Source organism: Chiloscyllium plagiosum, unplaced genomic scaffold (genome assembly GCF_037043375.1).
Source record: "Chiloscyllium plagiosum isolate Xiang-an unplaced genomic scaffold, Cpla_swu_hap1 HiC_scaffold_28, whole genome shotgun sequence".
Taxonomy (NCBI): domain Eukaryota; kingdom Metazoa; phylum Chordata; class Chondrichthyes; order Orectolobiformes; family Hemiscylliidae; genus Chiloscyllium; species Chiloscyllium plagiosum.
Window position 1 is genome coordinate 9,587,759 of NW_028270166.1, and position 19,415 is coordinate 9,607,173.

The following is a 19,415-nucleotide window of genomic DNA, read 5'->3' on the forward strand; positions in this document are numbered from 1 at the left end:
GCAACTTTTTCATGCAGAGGTGGTACGTGTATGGAATGAACTGACAGAGGAAGTGGTGGAGGCTGTTACAGTCGCAACATTTGAAAGGCATCTGGATGGGTCTATGAATAGGAAGGGTCTGGAGGGATATGGGCCAGGTGCTGGCAGGTGGAACTAGATTGAGTTGGGATATCTGGTTGGCATGTATGAATTGGACCGAAGGGTCTGTTTCTGTGCTGTACATCTCTATGACTATGACTCTATCTCAATGACGTACAAGATAGCGGAAATGGTTAAAGCTAAAAACGAGCTATAACTTATCACACCTGCAAACTGCTGTGAGAGGTGGAGCTGATAGCTTGTTATCTGTCATGTAAATAAGGTGAAGACACTACTATCCCAGAGGTTCACAAGGCTGTTCTCTCAGAAGTGCAACTGGTGAGGGTCAGCATGCCTCACATGAGACAGCAAGGTTGAAAAGGCAGGACCTTCATGGTGACTTCAATCTATGTGGGAATTGAACCCACAGTGTGGCATTACTCTGCATCACAAACCAGCCAATTGAGCTAACTGATCCCCAAAATGGAAATGAAAATATTACAATGGATTCTATTGAATGGAATAGTAAGTTTCATGATATGGGTCGGAGATGGGAAAGGGGAGTCACAGCACAGTTGGCATTTTGAATCTAACGTATTAGCCAGTCAGTCAGTATGGCACATTCACTAAGTGGATACATAGCCTGAGGCTTAAGCTGAATGAATATTTGAAGCATGGTCTTGTATCATGCCATGTTTCACTGTGGAACAGTGTGTGCAGCCCCTACGTGCAGGATATACCACTACTGACTGTTATGAGCTAACAATTTGATTTGCTCATTATTTTTCCAACATAGGTAACTGCCAGCAAGCATTACACCCAGTTGCTGATAGGTTGTTGGTTGAGGTGACAGCCTTCCTAAGAAGTTGAATCAGGAGGACCACAGTTGATGGCAAGGACAGAAGCAACAGCAAGTCACTGTGGAGGAACACCACATCAGTCAGAAGTCACATCCATTGGGACCCTCAGGATGCATCAAGCTGATGTCGTCCACGACAGAGCTCAGCACTACAAGCCAAACCGGACTGGAATGAGACCTGGGCCCCGTAGACAAAAGTTGGGTGCAGTAGGCAATTGTAGACTGTCAAATAGTCAGTGGTCACTATGTATGCTCCCTCTAACTTTTCCTCCTGCTGAGAGGATCAGTCTGTGCATAGCAACAACTTTCAGAACTGGAAGTCAATGTGCTTGCATAGCGGGAGGCTGTGCGGCCACACAGCTTAGATTAAACATTGCAAAACAAATCCTGGCATGATGACCGTTGTGGAGTGAACTACAACCTCTATTCCTTTAGTGTTCACTTCTGGTGACTCAAACTAAAAGCTTTGTCTGCTTGTCTATCGCATAAGGCAAACAGTGATAAGAGATGGATCAACATTGGGCACTGAGGAACATCGCAGTGATTTAGAGAAGGTGGTTAGACAAGATGTAGCTGAGAACAATGTAATGACCAACATAGCTTTGTGGAACTATGCTGCTCATGAAAGGAAATGATAAATTGCCAACTCACCTCTGGATGCACAGTGACCTTATATAAGGTGGTGTAGTGGCTTGCGATGTTAGTCTTCTGATAGATTCTGGTTAAATAGTGAGTTCTTCCAGGAAAGTCAGTTGGTAGAATGCGGTTAGAATTGGACAGAAGGATTGTTACAGGAGTGGGGTAGTTAATGAGGAGAGTTTGGTAAGATGCAGTGAAAGATCATGCTAGGCCTTGCAGAGTGAAATCCTTTGTGAAACTCGACAAAACTGACATTTAGCCAAAAAAAAAATCTGTCCATCATGTTTACATTGCTTATTGATAGTCCAGAGAGACTTTTTCCTTTGGCAAGTAAATAAAATTTAAGAACAGTGAATTCAATGGCTTTTAGACTCATTGTCAATTAGATCATGAGAAATTTTCAACACTGGATATTTAGCCTAAAATTCAGTTAATTTGATAAAAGCTAAAATTATATGATAGTTAGTTATGTGGCTACAGTCTCAGGAGTAGAGATTGATCCACCAAGACAGTTATAGAGGCCGTCCAAGATGCAGACGTTTTAGCACAAAGGAGGAGGAGTTTAAATGAAATTTGGTTACCCAAAGTGCTGCTAACCTCTCGGTGGCGTCTGCCATGACCATACTGACCATTAAAGTGCAGTGTGGTGGGTGTTCAACCAGAGTTTCTGTTAACTTATTTACCTCCTGTTAGTCTCGATTGCCAGAGTCAAATTGCATATACCATATTTGCTTATAATAAATTACTAATAGATCTATTGAACAGGTAAGATGATGTTTATTATACAAATATGAATAAAGTGAAGTAGTTTTGGCACTTCAATTCAACCCTGGAATCGTGCCACTAATTTTCTTACCTGTGATACTTCCATACATGTCATGCTATAAAATATTATGGTCTATCAAGTGACATCATGAAATATTTAGCTTGTCTAGTATTATCAAAACAGAAGCAAGAATTATGGCTGAGTTTTTACTTTCCATAACTCAGTAAGTGTACTACACCATGTTCCAAGTGTAGCTAACAGCATAGTAGGATGTAAATAGTACAGCAGGAGATGGCATTAGAACCCCTCAAGCCTACTCCACCATTTAATACAATCATGGCTGATCTAGGCCTCAACTCCTCTTCCCTGCCCGCTCTCCATAACCCTTCAACCAAATTACTAATTTGTAAAGTACCAAATACCATTAATAATTGCAAACATTATTCATTGCAGAATATAATTTAATTTCATGAATTATCACACTGAGTGCCTTGTATCACAAGAAGAATTAGCTATTTGCAGACAAGGCTGGAATGTCGGGATACTTGCAACATTGCATCTCAGCAAGTATTGCCAGGAGAGAAAGTTTGGGAAAAATCCTGCAAAAACTGTAAACTATGATTCCTATTCAAGGAAGACTGCATATAAACATCTGGGGAAGAAGGGAGATGGCATTAAATAATGGCAAACTTTCTTGCTTTAAGTACATATTGCCCGTTCTACTACCATGTTGAAATACATCAGCTGAGAACTACTATGATAAATTTATTCACAGCAATCTCCTCACTCAGTTTCAATTCCTGAACTGCTGTTTCCCAGAACAAGAATATTTGGGGAGTGCAATGACATCTCCAGTTTGCACATCTTCTTACTGATGGAACTGGAAGTGGAATCCCACTACTCTGTGTACTGTGCCATTCTTTAACCGCTTACAGGAAGCTCAACATGAGCTGTGGGAATGGAGGGTCAACCTTTTTTTTTCCAATGAAGATGCAGTTACTTTATAGCTGGTTCCTCCTATGCCGCTAACCAACATCTAAAGCTAATAGAGGCAAGCAACAGAATAAAATGAATTGTGCAAGAATTTAATTGTCTTGTAATAAATATCAAACTTGATGATTGAAAATGTGAACATTTTATTGTGTTATCAATCCATTTTGTAACATTTCCACAAAAGTTTAAACACTGTAACAAAGTAGGCTATGGCACATTCGGAAAAAAAGATTAAAGCTAAATTAAAGAAAGATTGCTACATACACTTATTACAGCACTAAGAAATACAGACAGGTTTGGCAACAAGGTAAGAATTTGGCAAACAAGTTTGCTACAAAACATTCTTAAATGCAATTTAAATGCACTTTACGGATCTGGTTAACATTAACTGCTGAAGCTCTAGATTAACTGCAAAATGGTATCAAACAACTGTGGTGAGACATGTACATTCCTATATAAAATAAATATACTTTATTTTCCTCCATTAATATAATCCCAATGTGGCAACTGTGCTACCAAATTTGCATGTTGTGTGAATCAAACAAACATTGATATCGATTTTTAAACTTAACTCCAAATTTTATTGGGTAGAAGAAATGTTGTGGTACGACAATAGACCCATATGCTCCATAGCAAACGGGAATGGATGGAACCAGGTAGGTTCTGCTCTCATCAACTCCGGAGATGTAAATGAAATTGAATGCTTGTTTACAACAAACATCCTCAGTTCACACATGAAAAATGACCTTTGATGGAGATGATGCACTATGGAATGTATATGAAGAGTTTCTACTGTCTGAAACTAGACCATTACTTGTAGCAAGGAGAAGTTCTACTGCCTGGAGTGTGAAGAAGTAGAATTTACCACAAGATTCAGACTTGAAAACATATGTATGCATGAAGTAAGTGGAGCAAGGTGTCGATAATTAAAAACCACTGAAATAAGATTAATTGTACGTGAACAAAGCATGGGGTGATTAGGAAAATTCTGCATGATTTACATTGTTCTAAAGATGCTTACAAATATTTTCTTTCAGGAGCTACCAAAAACTTACTTTTTTCTTGTTCTCCCACAGACCCATTCCCCTACCCTATATTTACCCCTTACTAATGTACCTAGCCTACATATCCCTGGACACTATGTGCAATTTAGCATAGTCAATTCACCTAACCTGCACATCTTTGTGATTGTGGGAGGAAACCGGAGCACCTGGAGGAAACCCACACAGGGAGAATGTGCAAACTCCACACAGGCAGTTGCCTGAAGCTGGGATCGAACCCAGGTCTCTAGCGGTGTGAGGCAGCAGTGCTAACCACTGAGCCACCGTGCCACCCCAATATCTCCTGAGCATTTGTTAAACAGATTTACAACTGGACTTCTGTCAAAACCTCTCTTGAAAGAAAGAATCAGCTTAGTATATCCTGTTGGGATATGGGAAATTCTCAACACAACTAATGATTATTTAAGTGTTACAACTATTTTGTAATGCCACTTGTGAAATATACAATATGCCACCTTGCAGCATCTTAACTTGCTCTACCTGCACATCTACTGTATTTGGGTAAACTCGAGAGCATCATTAGAGTTTTAACTGTGGGTAGCTTTCTTTCATTTATAATGATGACTTGAATACTCATGAGTAATTAACTTCTTGCTCCAGCCCCACCATATAACTAGTTAGCTTTAAATGCTTTTCAAAAATCAAATATCTTCAGGTCCAGTGTCTCAGCAAGCAGGAATATAAATTGTTTGGATAACAACCCTTCTGCAATGCAAAGTTCAGATGCATTTAGGTCACTAAAGTTCAGGATTATACCCAAAATTTGCTGGAGAATCTGATCCTCAGCTGTGGCAGCAAATGGATACTACAACCAAAGCTGGAGATAGTAAGATTCAAGCAGAGATTCTGCTATTGACCACCATCTCCAAGAGTGCAATGCTTTGATATTAGATGAAGACAGAGTTTACATAAATTCCCTTTGAAGATTAGAAGGAAAATGATTAAATGTAAATATGCACAATTTGTACGAGTTGTGGGATTTAAGGAAAAACACACCACTAAATCCTTTATCATAACCGAGAAGGTCCAGACTTTGAGATCATCTAGTCATGGAAAAATCCCATCGCTAGTAATGAGTAGTTTAATAACTTTAAGACTTGGTATGCAATGCCATAGTCAGAAAATGTGAGATGAGGGTAAATGTGCTAATGTGCATGAGTGGTAGATGTCTCCACAAAATTCTGCAGGGTTACATGTCAGGCCATATTTATAAGAGGCTGAGGCAGCCTTATGCTTCATGTGCATGCTGGTCAAAATGAAGAATATCAAGAATATAAGCCACATAAAGGTTGTGTTTCAATTCTCATAATCATAAATGGCACTAGAACAGACATGAAACATCTATCATGATTATGGTATCATAGATGTGATATCACAAGCAGAATCCAACAATTCTACTGAAAAGTGAGATTTGATCAGGAAATAATAATGATGGTATTCATGACTGCTGTTCACCCTCATGTCAATGATATAAAAGCAGGCCCATTAAGTTACCACTTCTTCCTCCAAACATCTTGCTTTTAATGTAATGAGCTTCCCAACTTCTCGCTCACAGAAAGTTGGCTGCCATTGACACCAAGGAAGGAATTGCAGAAAAACTACTTGGGAACTATGCATAATTTCTTTAAAATCTACACGGCAGTAAAACAAGTAACAATGCAAAAGTGTGTTTTTCTACAATCTCATGACTTATCATAAAATAATAATGATTACAGTACAGAATGCCAGTATTGTGTCCATGTGACTCTTGATTTTCAGCTAAAAAGATGTTGATCAGATTCTGCACGAAGTGTTGGCTTACAAAATCCAGGGTTCACACACAGAATTCCTACAGTGTGGAAAGGAGCCATTCAGCCCAACAAGTCCACACCAACCCTCTGAAGAGCATCTCACCTAGATCCATCCCCCTATCCTATCCCCGTAACCCTGCATTTCCCATGGCTAACACACCCAACCTACACATCACTGAACTATGGGTATTACTATGAATTACTATGGGTAATTTAATATGGCCAATCCACCTAAAGTACATTTCTGGATTGTGGGACGAAACTGGAACAGCTGAGGGGAAATCCGGAGGAAACTCATGCAGACAGAGTGAGAACATGCAAACTCCACACAGACAGTTGCCGGAGGGTGGAATCAAACCCGGGTCCCTGGTGTTGTGAGGCAGCAGTTCTAACCACTGAGTCACCGTGCTGCACAAACTAAATATTTAAATAAATTATAATGTTAATCTGAAAAGAACTAATTTCACATTTGGACTTTGCATTCTACTGATTTTCAGAAAAAGTAATTTCAAGAAAAAAATGTTTATAATGTAGTGCATGGGCATTTCACATGAAATCATTTGGCATCAGTGATTTTGCTTTTACATTTGTGTTGTGAATATTTAGTTTGACAAATCACTATGTGAACAAAACCAGAAAAGTATTCAAGACGTCAACACAAGTGGCCAGGAACAATCACACATGCTATATTCCGGATAGTACCATAAATGTTTAAGACAGACAACTGAACCCGGTGTAGAATGTAGTAGATGTGCAAATTAAGCATTTTTCAGAAATTCATTTGGTGTTTCATTTATTCTGCAAAAGAAATTGGAATTTTAAACAGGATAGGTATTGTTGCAGTTAATATAATTGTATTTATTTCAGTATGGGAAATATACATTTTTCCTTACCAGTCATTCAATAGTTTGTTTGTTTTAAAAAGTTGAGAAATTAACTGTATCTTATGATGCACTATGTTTTGAGTACCAAAAATATCAGAGAACCTACTAAATTCTTAAATCCTCAGTCAGTTTGAGGACAGCTCATACTTTGAGCAATTGATATGTCTGTACCCCAAAAACTTAGTTTTGGTTGTATAGTTTACTAATAGGAGACACTTCTTACTATGGAGGGAAATCACATTCAACGACAACATAAACAAACATGTAGGGTGGTGTGTGCTTTTGGCAACTTACTAAAACATATTGTAAGTGTTGTTGTCTGAACAAATGATTGATTTCTATGAATTAAAAAGTGGTTAATCATAAAACAACTTCAAACCCTTAATAAAAATACAAGTTTAAAAATTTATAGGTACCTGCGATTTTTGCGAAGATTTGTAGCTCAGGTTGTGGTTCAGGTTCTAAGTTTGCTTGCTGAGCTGGTAGATTTATTTTCAGTCGTTTTGTCACCATGCTAGGTAACATCATCAGTGAGCCTCCAATGAAGCATTGGTGTTCTGTCCTGCTGTCCCACAACATGCTAAACAAAGACAGCAGGGGAATTCCTAAAGGCCTGGCATTCAAACTGGAATTCCTCCTACAAACACATTGATTTGGACCCAATTTACCAGCCTCACAGAAAAAGAACTGGAAGTGAAATCACCCACCGCAACAGACCAAGACATACAAATAGAACGCGGGACAGAACTCAGCGCTTCATCAGAGGCTCACTGATTATGTTACTTAGCATGGTGACGAATCGTCTGAGAACAAATCTACCAGCTCAGCGAGCAAACTCACAATCTGATTTATAGATATTAGTTGGCCAAAGAAAGCTATAATATTTCTACTACAGTTCATTAGAATTCCCAAATGTTGGGACTAATAGGTACTTTGGAGAAATGGAAAGATCAGGAGGAAACAAATCACAATGCTATGCTCAACAGAAATTCCCTACACTGCAATGCACTGATTATTGGCTAAAGAATGAAAGAATAACGATAAACATGAAGTCTACAAACAGCCAACTGCTGTAATGAAAAGACCCTGCAAACTATTCCAGCTGGCACACTCCTGTACAACTTGGTTGGAAAATACCATTTTCAAACATTTGGGAGTAGATCACCCTGTTTCTCTTTAATAGTGCATACAGAGGCACAGAAGTAACTCAAAACCTATCCACAATATATTCCTCATATTAGAAGAGCTCCAAATTTAGAAAAGTTGGAAACCAATAGAATAGTTACCTTATATCATTCAAAAACTCATTGCTTTGAGAAAGTTAATTTCCAGGTTGGTTCTATTCTACCTATTTTCACCCCACAAAATATAGTAATTGAGATCATCCTTTCATTATTCAACTCATTATGGTTGGAACTGGCATCACCTTGTCTCAAGGAGAATAATTTTTTGGCATTGTATTTGAATTACAGGATGTTTTTGAAAACAAAAATAAATTGCCCATTTGAAGAAATTACCACAAACATTTAGATCAGAAATTTCACCCAGATTTATGTTTTCTGAGAATTTGTTAAATTCATACTTTAAGCCGAAGTGTATGAAACTTAGTCTGCACAAGTAAAAATTGACAAGAACTCAATATTTACAATGCAGAATACATCTTAATATAAATATTTCTTCCTCTATTTGTGGCAATCTGAGCATGTGAATGTTTTTTATGTAAACTGCACATTCTGTAAACTATTGTTTGTTTTCATTTAGAAATACACATAAACTAGTTAGTTACATTTTTAAACTTGCACCATATCCAGTTAGTTTATTTGTTAAAATAATACTTAGTTGTCCATAGTTGCACGAATGAAATGGACAAGCAAGTCTAAGCTGCCACATATGATGGAAGAATAAGAACTTTTCCTTTTCAACTTAGAAATTTAAATAAAAATAGTTAGATCACTAAGACTAGTACTGATAATATTTTCAGTTCTATGGAGAACACAAGACTCTGGATTTCTCCCAATATTCAACCTTTTAGAACAAGGAAACTAAACTGGCTTGTGAACTACACGTGGCCTCTAGTACCCAATGTTCAACAAAATCTATTAGATTGCATTTAAAGTTGTAACATTTGCTCCAGTTTCAACTTTCAGGGATTGTAGGTTTGAAAAAAGTAACTAAAATTCTATTGTTTCATAGATCCCAAATTACAAAACTAAGATCTACATATATCTTGAAAGGCATTTTTAAACCCATTAGGTGGCCTGAAGCTCATGAAGATAAATTTTGCACATTCCTGTTGTACGTAAAATGTGAAACAACTGTTTTACAAATTATTTTAAAAAGTCACAGTATTTTCATATTTTCATTTCTTTTACTGATATTTTGGCACTTTTTTGTTTTCTTCCATTTTGTCCAATCCTCAAAAACACTGATTCAACAATTGTTAGTTATTTTGCACTTCTCATGTGAAAGATGTGTTCTAATGCTTTATGACAATGAGGAAAATGACCTGGTGGACTTTGAACAAGGGAAGAGGGGAGAAGCTAGGATGAAGAAATTGAAAGGAACAAAGGCGTGGCATGATGACTAACACCGCTGCCTGACAGCACCAGTGACTGGAGTTCAATTCCACCCCTCGGGTGACTATCTGTTTGGAGTTTGCACATTCTCCCCGTGTATGCGTGGGTTTCCTCCCAAAGATGTGCAGGTTAGGTGGAATAGCTATTCTAAATTGCCAAGTTAAAATAAAAATGTGCTGGCTAGGTGGATTAGCCATGGGAAATGTAGCGTAACAGGGATAGGGTAGGTTGGTGCATCTGGGTGGGATGCTTTTCTGTGTTGGTGTGGACTTGATGGGCCAAATGGCCTGCTTCCACAGTGCAGGGAGTCTATGACTCCAATTGAAGAGGAAGGTTTTGAGGCGAACGTGGAAACAGCGAGTGGGTAGCAGAGTGAGAGCACAGGATGGACAATTCCAGGGTGCAGCTGTGTACTAATAAAGGGGCAGGTGCATACTGAGTGGCAGCACAAAGTTACGTGGAGATAAGGAAACGTCTGGGATAGGGGCTTTGTGGCGCAGTGTACCTTTGAGCTGGAAGACCTGAGTTCAAGTCCTACCTGCTCCAGAAGCCTGCTTTACAATCTGAACATGCTGATATGGAACATATCTGAACGTCTGGGCTAAGGTTTCAAAGGCATCAGCTGCCTATAGATCCTCAGCTAATAGCAACGTGTCTCACAATATCAGCAGGTGACTTGACTCCAATTGGCTTCGCAGCCAAGTTAAATCATGTTCTCGGCAAAAGATTACAAAATGCACTTCTGGCAAGGATTCTGGAATTTCATTGTGAAATGGAAAGCCTGGATTTTTCCCTTTCACGCTCTGTACACAATGAAACCAATCATTGATAGCTAATCCAATACTTTGACAGCTAATTTAGCACAGAATTTAGATAGACCCCAAGGGGATCCTGGTTCAGCTACTCACTCAAACTTGCAATCAATTGGAGATGGGATGAGGAGAGAAGAGAAACGAGGAAAAGATATGTGACACTTTTTAAAAATAGAAGGCAACAGGAATATGTTTCCAATTCATAATTTATACTTAATAGTTTCAAAATGCTGTATTGATTACTTTAAAGTTTTGAAAGGTAAAACAATGTTTACTGATTAGGAAAACTACAACCCAAAGAATGATGGTTGCTACAGACTGAAAATACTATTGTCCTATTTGTTATCTTTTGCAACATTTAAATATGCATTTTGGGGAATACAGTTTTAGTTTTTCTGTTGCTGCTAACTAAAACATTTACCTTGTGTTATTAATATGATTTAGACTGTATGCAATAAAGTTGAGATTAATTTATCAAACTGCAGTTTAAAAAAATTTATATTCAAGTAACTTTAAGAACATTGCTTTGCCAAATGAATATTTGGAATTTTAAAGCGAAAAGACAAACTTGCACTTATATGTGCCTTTCATGATGACAAACATTTCACAAACAATGGAGTACTTTTGAAATGTAGTCATTATAATAATTGCTTGCAGTCATAATACAGGAAATGCATCCAATAATTTCTGCACTGCAAACTTTCATAAACTTAAATGCGTTAATGAACAAAAATCTATTTTTCAGATACTGATCGAAGAAAAACAAAGGATAATTCTCCCATTTTTCTTTAAAATTGTAGCTAAGGGATTTTTTTTACATACACCTGTAGGGGCAGTCAGAGACTCAGCATAATGTCTCATGCAAAAAAGGTGTCTGAGTTTGCAGCATCCCTCAGTCTGCATTGGCAGTGGCAGCACTGATTTCGTACCCACAGCTTTAAGTGGACTTGAATCAACAATCTTCTGAGTAGGAAGGGGAGGGAAATGCCATCTCAACTGAACCATGGTTGACATTTAATTGGAAGGATAACAGTTGTTTAACAGAAACTTGAAATAAAACCCATCTGTTTTGACTTTTATAAATAAAAAGAATTCTGGCACAACCATGATACTATATACAGCAATCATCTCCAAATAGGCAGAAGTGGGTACTGCAGATGCTGGAGATCAGAATCAAGATTAGAGTGGTGCTGGAAAAGCGCAGGTCAGGCAGCATCTGAGGAGCAGGAAAATCGACATTTCGGACAAAAGCCTGATGAAGAGCTTTCGCTCGAAACGTCGATTTTCCTGCTCCTCGGATGCTGCCTGACCTGCTGTGTTTTTCCAGCATCACTTTAATCTTGACAATCATCTCCAAATACCTGTTCTCCCAGTTGTTAGCATTAAATACAAGGAATATACAATATGAAGAACTGCATTACTTCTCCAACAGGCAAGCTCACAGCTAGAATTTGTCAGTAGATGTCTTAATCTTAGCTGTTGCATATAATTAGAATTGTTTGTAATGTTTGCATTGTTTTATTTTTAATGAAGCTATTGAATTGAGCTGAAACAAAAACACATTGCTGGTGAAACTCTGCCTTACAGACTCAAAACAGCAATTCTGCTTTGTCCACAGACAGATGCTACCAGACCTCCTGAGTTTTGTCAGCAATTTGTTTTTTGTTTCAGATCCGCTGCATCCAGAGTTTCATTTTAGTATTGAATTGAGTTACTTTCTTACTTTAGTAAGTAGACTGGATCAAAGAAACTTAATTTTTAAAATATTAATTCGGATAAATGTGAAGTCAGAGAGATGTACAGTAAGGAAACAGACCCTCCTGTCCAACTCGTCCATGCCAACCAGATGTCCCAACCTAATCTAGTCCCATTTGCCAACACTTGGCCCACATCCCTCTAAACCCTTCCTATTCATATACCCATCTAGATGCCTTTTATTTGCTTACACAAAGGCAAAACATATACAATCAAAACTAGGGCCTTGGGTAGTGTTGTAGAACAGAGAAACTCAGCGTCTCTCGCCCGTAAGTGTTCAAAGTTTGTGCGAAGATTTGTAGCTCGGGTGCTCGTTGTTGTGGTTCTGTTCGCCGAGCTGGAAGTTTTTGTTGCAAACGTTTCGTCCCCTGGCTAGGCGACATCATCAGTGCTTGGGAGCCTCCTGCGAAGCGCTTCTTTGATGTTTCCTCCGGTGTTTATAGTGGTCTGTCCCTGCCCCTTCCGGTTGTCAATTTCAGCTGTCCGCTGTAGTGGTTGGTATATTGGGTCCAGGTCGATGTGTTTGTTGATGGAGTTTGTGGATGAATGCCATGCCTCTAGGAATTCCCTGGCTGTTCTCTGTCTGGCTTGCCCTATGATAGTAGTGTTATCATAGGGCAAGCCAGACAGAGAACATCCAGGGAATTCCTAGAGGCATGGCATTCATCCACAAACTCCATCAACATACACATCGACCTGGACCCAATATACCAACCACTACAGCGGACAGCTGAAACTGACAACCGGAAGCGGCAGGGACAGACCACTATAAACACCGGAGGAAACATCAAAGAAGCGCTTCGAAGGAGGCTCCCAAGCACTGATGATGTCGCCTAGCCAGGGGACGAAACGTTTGCAACAAAAACTTGCAGCTCGGCGAACAGAACCACAACAACAGAGAAACCTAGGGGTTCAGGTACATAATTCTTCAAAGTTTGCATCAGATAGAGATAGGGTGGTTAAGAAGGCATTTAACTTGCTTGCCTTCATTGCTCAGACCTTTGAGTATAAGAGTTGGGATGTCATGCCGAGATTGTGCAGGACGTTGGTGAGGCTTATTCTGCAGAACTGTGTCCAGTTCTGATCTCCCTGTTATAGGAAGTATATTATTAAGTTGGAGGGGGTTCAGAAGAGATTTTCCTGGATGTTGCCAGGAATGGAAGATTTATAAGGAGAGACTTGGATTGGCTGGGACATTTTTCATTGGCACTTTGGAGGTTGAGGGGTCATCTTTTAGAGATTTATAAAATCAGAGATACAGATAAGGCGAATGGCAGGTCTCTCTTCCACAGGTTGGGGGGTTTTAATTCTTGGGGGCATGTTTTTAAGGTGAGAGGAGAAAGATTAAAAAAAGACGAGGAGCAATTTTTTTTTACACAGTTTGTGTGCCGAATGTAACTCCATAGGAAGTTACAATTACAATGTTTAAACAAAAAATTTAGCAAAGTACATGAATAAAAAATGTTTGGAGGTATATGGGCCAAGTGCAGGCTAATATAGTTTTGGGATATGGTTGGCATGGACTGGTTGGATCAAAGGGTCTGATTCCATGCCATATAACTCTTCAATGCTTGTGATTCCATTCTGAAGGTTCATACATTTAATAATGTGATAACTTTCAATTGTCTCAGTATATTCAATCTTTTGCTTACATATATCTCATACTGTTCAGTTTGTCTGTAAATCTCTGGCGAACATTAACAGGGGTGTTATATATGAACCAAAGGAGGATATTTGTAACAATAGAGGAAGTTATTTTGAAAACAAAGACAAAGTGCTGCAGAAACTCAGCAGATCTGACAGGATCTATGGAGAGAAAAACAGAGTTAATATTTTGAGCCCAGTGACCCTGTGAAAATGTTTCTAGATCTGCTGAGGTTTCTCAAGCAATCCAGCACCTGCAGTTCTTTGTTTTATTACTTTGAAAGCAGTCATTTACAGAAGAGGTCGTCTCAAAAAGATGAAGAAAGAAAGAAACAAAGAGGCATCAGAAAATTATTGCTCATTATCAGAAATTATTGGGCTTAGTAAGCTGCTCTTAGTGTGTTTCTTTGTAATAACTTTAGATAAAATGTTCTATTCGGAACATCTGTTGTATAGGTTTCATTTCTATCATAACAAACAGTCATACAAGAAGAGTCAAGGCAGACTTGAAATGTTAACTCTGTTTCTCTTTCTATGGATGCTGCCAGACCTGCTGAGGTTCTCCAGAATTCCATGTTTGTTTCAGATGTCCAGCATCCACAGTATTTAGCTTTTATTCAAGTATTTCTCTGGTATTCCTTTCCAAGACATGCTTTCATTTTTAATCAAGCGGGCCAGAGGACAGGAAAGGCAAAAACAGAGTGGGGAGGATGGCATGTGTGTTATAGAAATCACAATGTTCCTACTATTAATTTTACTGGAAGGAAATTCATGCAGATTCTGATACCAGTGTATAATCTTCCCTGCTAAATATTTGTCTTGGTGGTCTGTTTAACATGTTTAATGCTAGTAGCAAAGATGAAGAAAGAAATTAATTGCTTATTTCTACAACCTATTGTTTGTGCGTGGTAGAATCTGCCTTAAAAAGAAAATTTGGTAATGTATAAGAATTCACTGAAAATGAACTCATTGATTGATCCTATGTTTCAACTTTGCAATAATAGGTACAGCAAAGATACAACAGTGACTGTACATCAAAAGGGTTCTTTAGCTCAAAAGCATTTTATGATATATCAAGGCATTACATAAATGCAAGTTTCTTTCTTTCCAGGAAAGAAGGGTTTTCTCACAGGTGTTAAGCAGTAGAGAGGTGGTGATGACAAAACAAACAACCCACAAAACCTTAAACAGCCACAGTCATTGTAGATGGCAACATGTTGAAGCCATGTACTTTCCACAAGTAGGAAATGGCATAATAATGAAGCCGTAAAAATAAATTCCCTCAAGTAGCAATGCCCTGTTGCCTAGTATGGAAGCAATCCAGATATGTACACGTGTATTCTGCAAATGCAAATACTGCTCTGAGCTGAATAAGTGAATAGGTTCAGCTTAGCATTTCTGAGCAATATTCAACCATCTGAACATGGAGGTAGTAACTCTACTGACATGTTCAGTGTTGACAGAGTTGGAAGGTTTCATAATAACAGCATTATATTCAGATTATTGTGAATATAATATGAATACTTAATTAAGAGGTCAATGAAAATCTGTGCGTAATGCAGACTGGAGGGTTAGACAACGTTGCAAACATTAAACACAGGCATATTTTGTCACCTATACCTTGAAAGTGAACTAACTGCTATAAACTCATGTACATAAAGATTTTAATTATTATTTATATTATATACACGCGACAGTGAATTTGCATTTCAATTTTTCCTTACTACAGCAGTCCATTCCCCTGATGTGGAAGCCTTCCAGTATTGGTAGGGCAAAGGCTATTCCTGTTGAGGTAGGACCTGAAGGTATATTAAGATCATGCAGCATCACCAGGTAGTTATTTTTATCCCATTAGAAAATTCACTATCTGAGCAGATATTCACATTTGGCAGTTGTGATTGGTAGGAAAACCTCTCTATTAAAGGATACAAGACAACAAACTAACTGCAACTACTACCACTGCATAAATATTACACTTTCAAATTAGGAACTGAAAAAATTTTTCTATGTTGTTAGTGAGGAAAGTAGAGCGTGAAATCTCAAATCAGTACTAGTATTTTCCCATTTCACATTGCATGTGCAGAAACAGGCTGTTGTTAATCTATTTGTTGGTTTTAAATCACTCTGCCAGGATGCATCCTTGCTTTCAACAAATGGTTCTGGGGATTCTATTCTGGTAGTTTTCTTGTGAATTCAGGAAGTAAACACGGTTGCGCTGGCCAAGAGCTTTGCACTGGAAAAAGGGTTCTCAATGTATTTCAAATAGAATTTAGTAAAATTAGAGAGATGCTACTGTACTTGCTGATTTCTTTGAAGATTGTGTTTTCTAGATTTTAACAGCTTTGTCCAAAGTTCATAAAATTAATAGTTTAATAACTTCTCCCAATAAGTGAGTCAAAGATTAATCAATAAAAAAGCAGAACATCTATGTCCAAAGATAAGCAAGAGTTGATAATGCAACTTAAAAGGTTAGCATCTATGGTTTTGCTATTTCAGTGTTTTGAGGATCACCAGAGGAAAGTAGAAAATAAAAGGTCAGGTCCAAAACACTTCCCTCTTCCGCACAGTCTTAGCGATCAGAAATGAGCTTATGTCTTTCTCCACCTCTGCATTACAGCCAAACGCACATTAGAAGCTTGTGAATATAATTTTGTAAACCAATACTGATGCCACTATATGCAGTGTTCAATATAAATTGGCAGTTGTAAGTCTAAATTAGAGTTCACTGCAAGAAGTTCTGCACCACAAAACCTAAAACCAAAAAGGTTTCGCACAAAAAAGTTTAACTCCTTCTGATCTATCATAAACAAAGTTGAATTCTTGGAAACTTTGATGCACAAACTATACTAATTTAACAATGTTAAATTTTCTAAAATACATTTTCTGACATATCCTTGATTGAAACAGACGTAAATGCTTGTGGCAATAATATTATTTCACGAAAAATTCTCATCACTCAACAAAATTAATCAAAGTTGCTGATGAAACTAAAGTACTCAGTATTGATCAAGTTGAAGGAACTGAAAGGCAGGAGTAAATAAAATGTGTCCTTATTTGCAACGTCCATTAAATATTAGTAGTGGAAATGAATTACTTCTTCCTGGTTTTACATTTGAAATACTTAGACATTTAATTCAGTTTCTGTATTATGTGCTAAGTATTCCAAAAGTTAACACCAAAGTTCACACAAAGCAATTCCATTCATATGGGTATAGCTCGACAGATCCTCTTTTTCCATTTCACCCCTTTACCCCACCCTCACCAAACAAAAACAATAAAACTATCAACTTATGATCCAGTCAAAATGTAGACACATTAGAAAGCACATCAATAACAAAATGTTCTCCTTTAAAACCCCTCCCTTGCTTGATCTGGTGAAGTTAATTCTCATTGGCTGAAATTTCTAAATCCCCTTTGCCAGATTTGCAACCACTGATTCAACTATAATTTTAAAAAACAAATACATTTCTATTTAGACACCTGTATTCATTGACTTGAATATTTCTTGCTGTTGGTAATCATTGATAGGATTTGAATGAGCTGTACTTCATCCATCATTGGGCAAAGCTATAGGATGATACAGGGTTTCTTTTCCTTAAAAGGATTCTCAGACGTCGGAACTCCAAGAATCAGCGGGTCACTTCGGGCATGCTGCTCACAGTAATTCATAAGGTCTACAGCAGCTTTGGATACCTGTTATAAAAAAAATTGTTGAAAATCATTCAAAAATTTCTGATTATACTCTGAAGCAATAACTGATTACATATTTATCCCCCCCTTCCAACTTCCTGCCTTCCTTGCCTCTTACTGGGCAACCACAACAAGACACCAGTGACTCCATACCTTACTCATATGAAGCTAGAAAGTTATCAAAGCTCTCCTATTCACCGGGCACCCCATCTCTCGTCCTTCACCCAAATAGTCACTCTTTCAGTGTGAGCATAACAAGCTTATTATTAACAGTTCTGCTGGAAATTAAGAAAAGAAAACTCCAGATGATTATCCCCTCCTTAACCTGTGGTGTAAGAATGCATCATAGTAGATGCATCATAGTAGAGATCAGTTTAGCATTAAGTACTGAGCAGTGATACTCTTGCTTGCAAATATTAGTTTGCTTCAATAAACATGAATGGACTTGGATTAATTCAGATCATTTAACGCATTGACAATTTACTCACAAATACAGAAGAAAAGCTATAAGATATCAAAATTGTGATAATCCTTTTTTTAAACGTATTTGTATGAGCTCAAAGTCATTAACATGTTGTGACAAACTGCAAAAAATTTTGTCATCTGTGTACTCACAGCTGTATTTATAGTTTCTCAACATATACACAGCAGGTATTTCATTATTCTGGAATCCTGATAACAATATCAACTTTATCATGGCAATGATCAGATATTGGATGTTTATAAGGTGGTCCTCCATAGATCTGTTAGTTTGGTTAATGAGCAGCTGAGCACTTTTTTAAAAAAAATGCTCGATACCAAGAATGAGCTCATATATAGTGATGCTACAATTAATTTCAACGATTTTGACTTGCCTGAAATACTCTAATGGATAACTCTTTTCTGAAACTTACAGTCAGTGATTATGTATCAATAACGGTCAATGGTGAGGTAGTGGAGGGTGATTGACATGTTAAGGAACCATAATCTAAGGCCGAGCTAGAAGTGAACACCTTCAGAACAGGAAGGAAAAAAATTGCGAGATTAAGATTGAAAAGGTACTTTGGACAACAGTTGTGCATTAAAGTATACTAATAAGTATGAATAACAAAATTAAATTTTTTTAGGAAGCTGTAAATACTTGCCAAATATTAGTACAGTTTATGAGCTCAGTGTGGCTGAGAGTTTAATTGAAAACAAAGCTACAAAAATGTCACACCCTATAGAAATTCCACTCTGGTCAGCCCATCATGGACCAAACTATCATTTTAAACTGAATCCTGGTCTGGCCCTCAATGGGCATAGATTCCATGTCATCATACACAGCATTCGCCCACCATGTTTTGGTCAAGCTTTATCTTTTGAAAAACATTATTAAAGAAAAATTACTGATGCTTCATCTCATGTGCAATCATGCTGTGCATAATTTGGATGCTACATTTTCTGTGTTGTTGCAACGATCACACTATAGAAATACTCCACTGGCCAAAAAATGTGCTTAGAGATGTTCTTAGATTGCAAAAGGCTCTATATAAATCTACTCTGTAGTTGTAGTTTGCTGGTTTTGACTTTGTAAGTCTGCAGAATAGAATAGTCTGAGTGTTTTTTGTCATCACAGGTTTGAAAAGAGTTTGTAGGCACAAGACAAAACACATCACCACAGGTTGTTTGGAACTGTTCTTCCACCAGACAGAAAAGAATCTTAGCAGTGAACATGCCAGCCAGACTTGAAATTTCTCAGTCTCTGGCAATGATGATTCACTTGTTCATTGAATTTACCGATATGATGGTCCAAGTAATTTTTGCTTGATGTAGGAATTCTTGAATGTATGGAATGTACTGGAGTGGGTGATCCCAGTGTCTGCAAATTAAAAGGAAAAATTGATTTG

The 19,415-nt window shown here is 37.8% G+C and overlaps 1 protein-coding gene across 6 annotated transcripts in view; it reads right to left on the reverse strand.

Annotated features, from left to right (window-relative positions):
• Positions 1–13,920: 13,920 nt before the first annotated feature.
• The window catches only part of LOC122565424 (guanine nucleotide-binding protein G(I)/G(S)/G(O) subunit gamma-7-like), a 189,134-nt gene continuing 183,639 nt past the window's right edge, over positions 13,921–19,415 (reverse strand). For all 6 annotated transcript variants that reach the window (XM_043721387.2, XM_087975982.1, XM_087975983.1 and 3 more), the window contains one exon: positions 13,921–17,550. In XM_043721387.2, the coding sequence (XP_043577322.1) occupies positions 17,425–17,550 (126 nt within the window). In that variant the 3' untranslated portion in view covers positions 13,921–17,424. The remainder of the gene's footprint in view (positions 17,551–19,415) is intronic.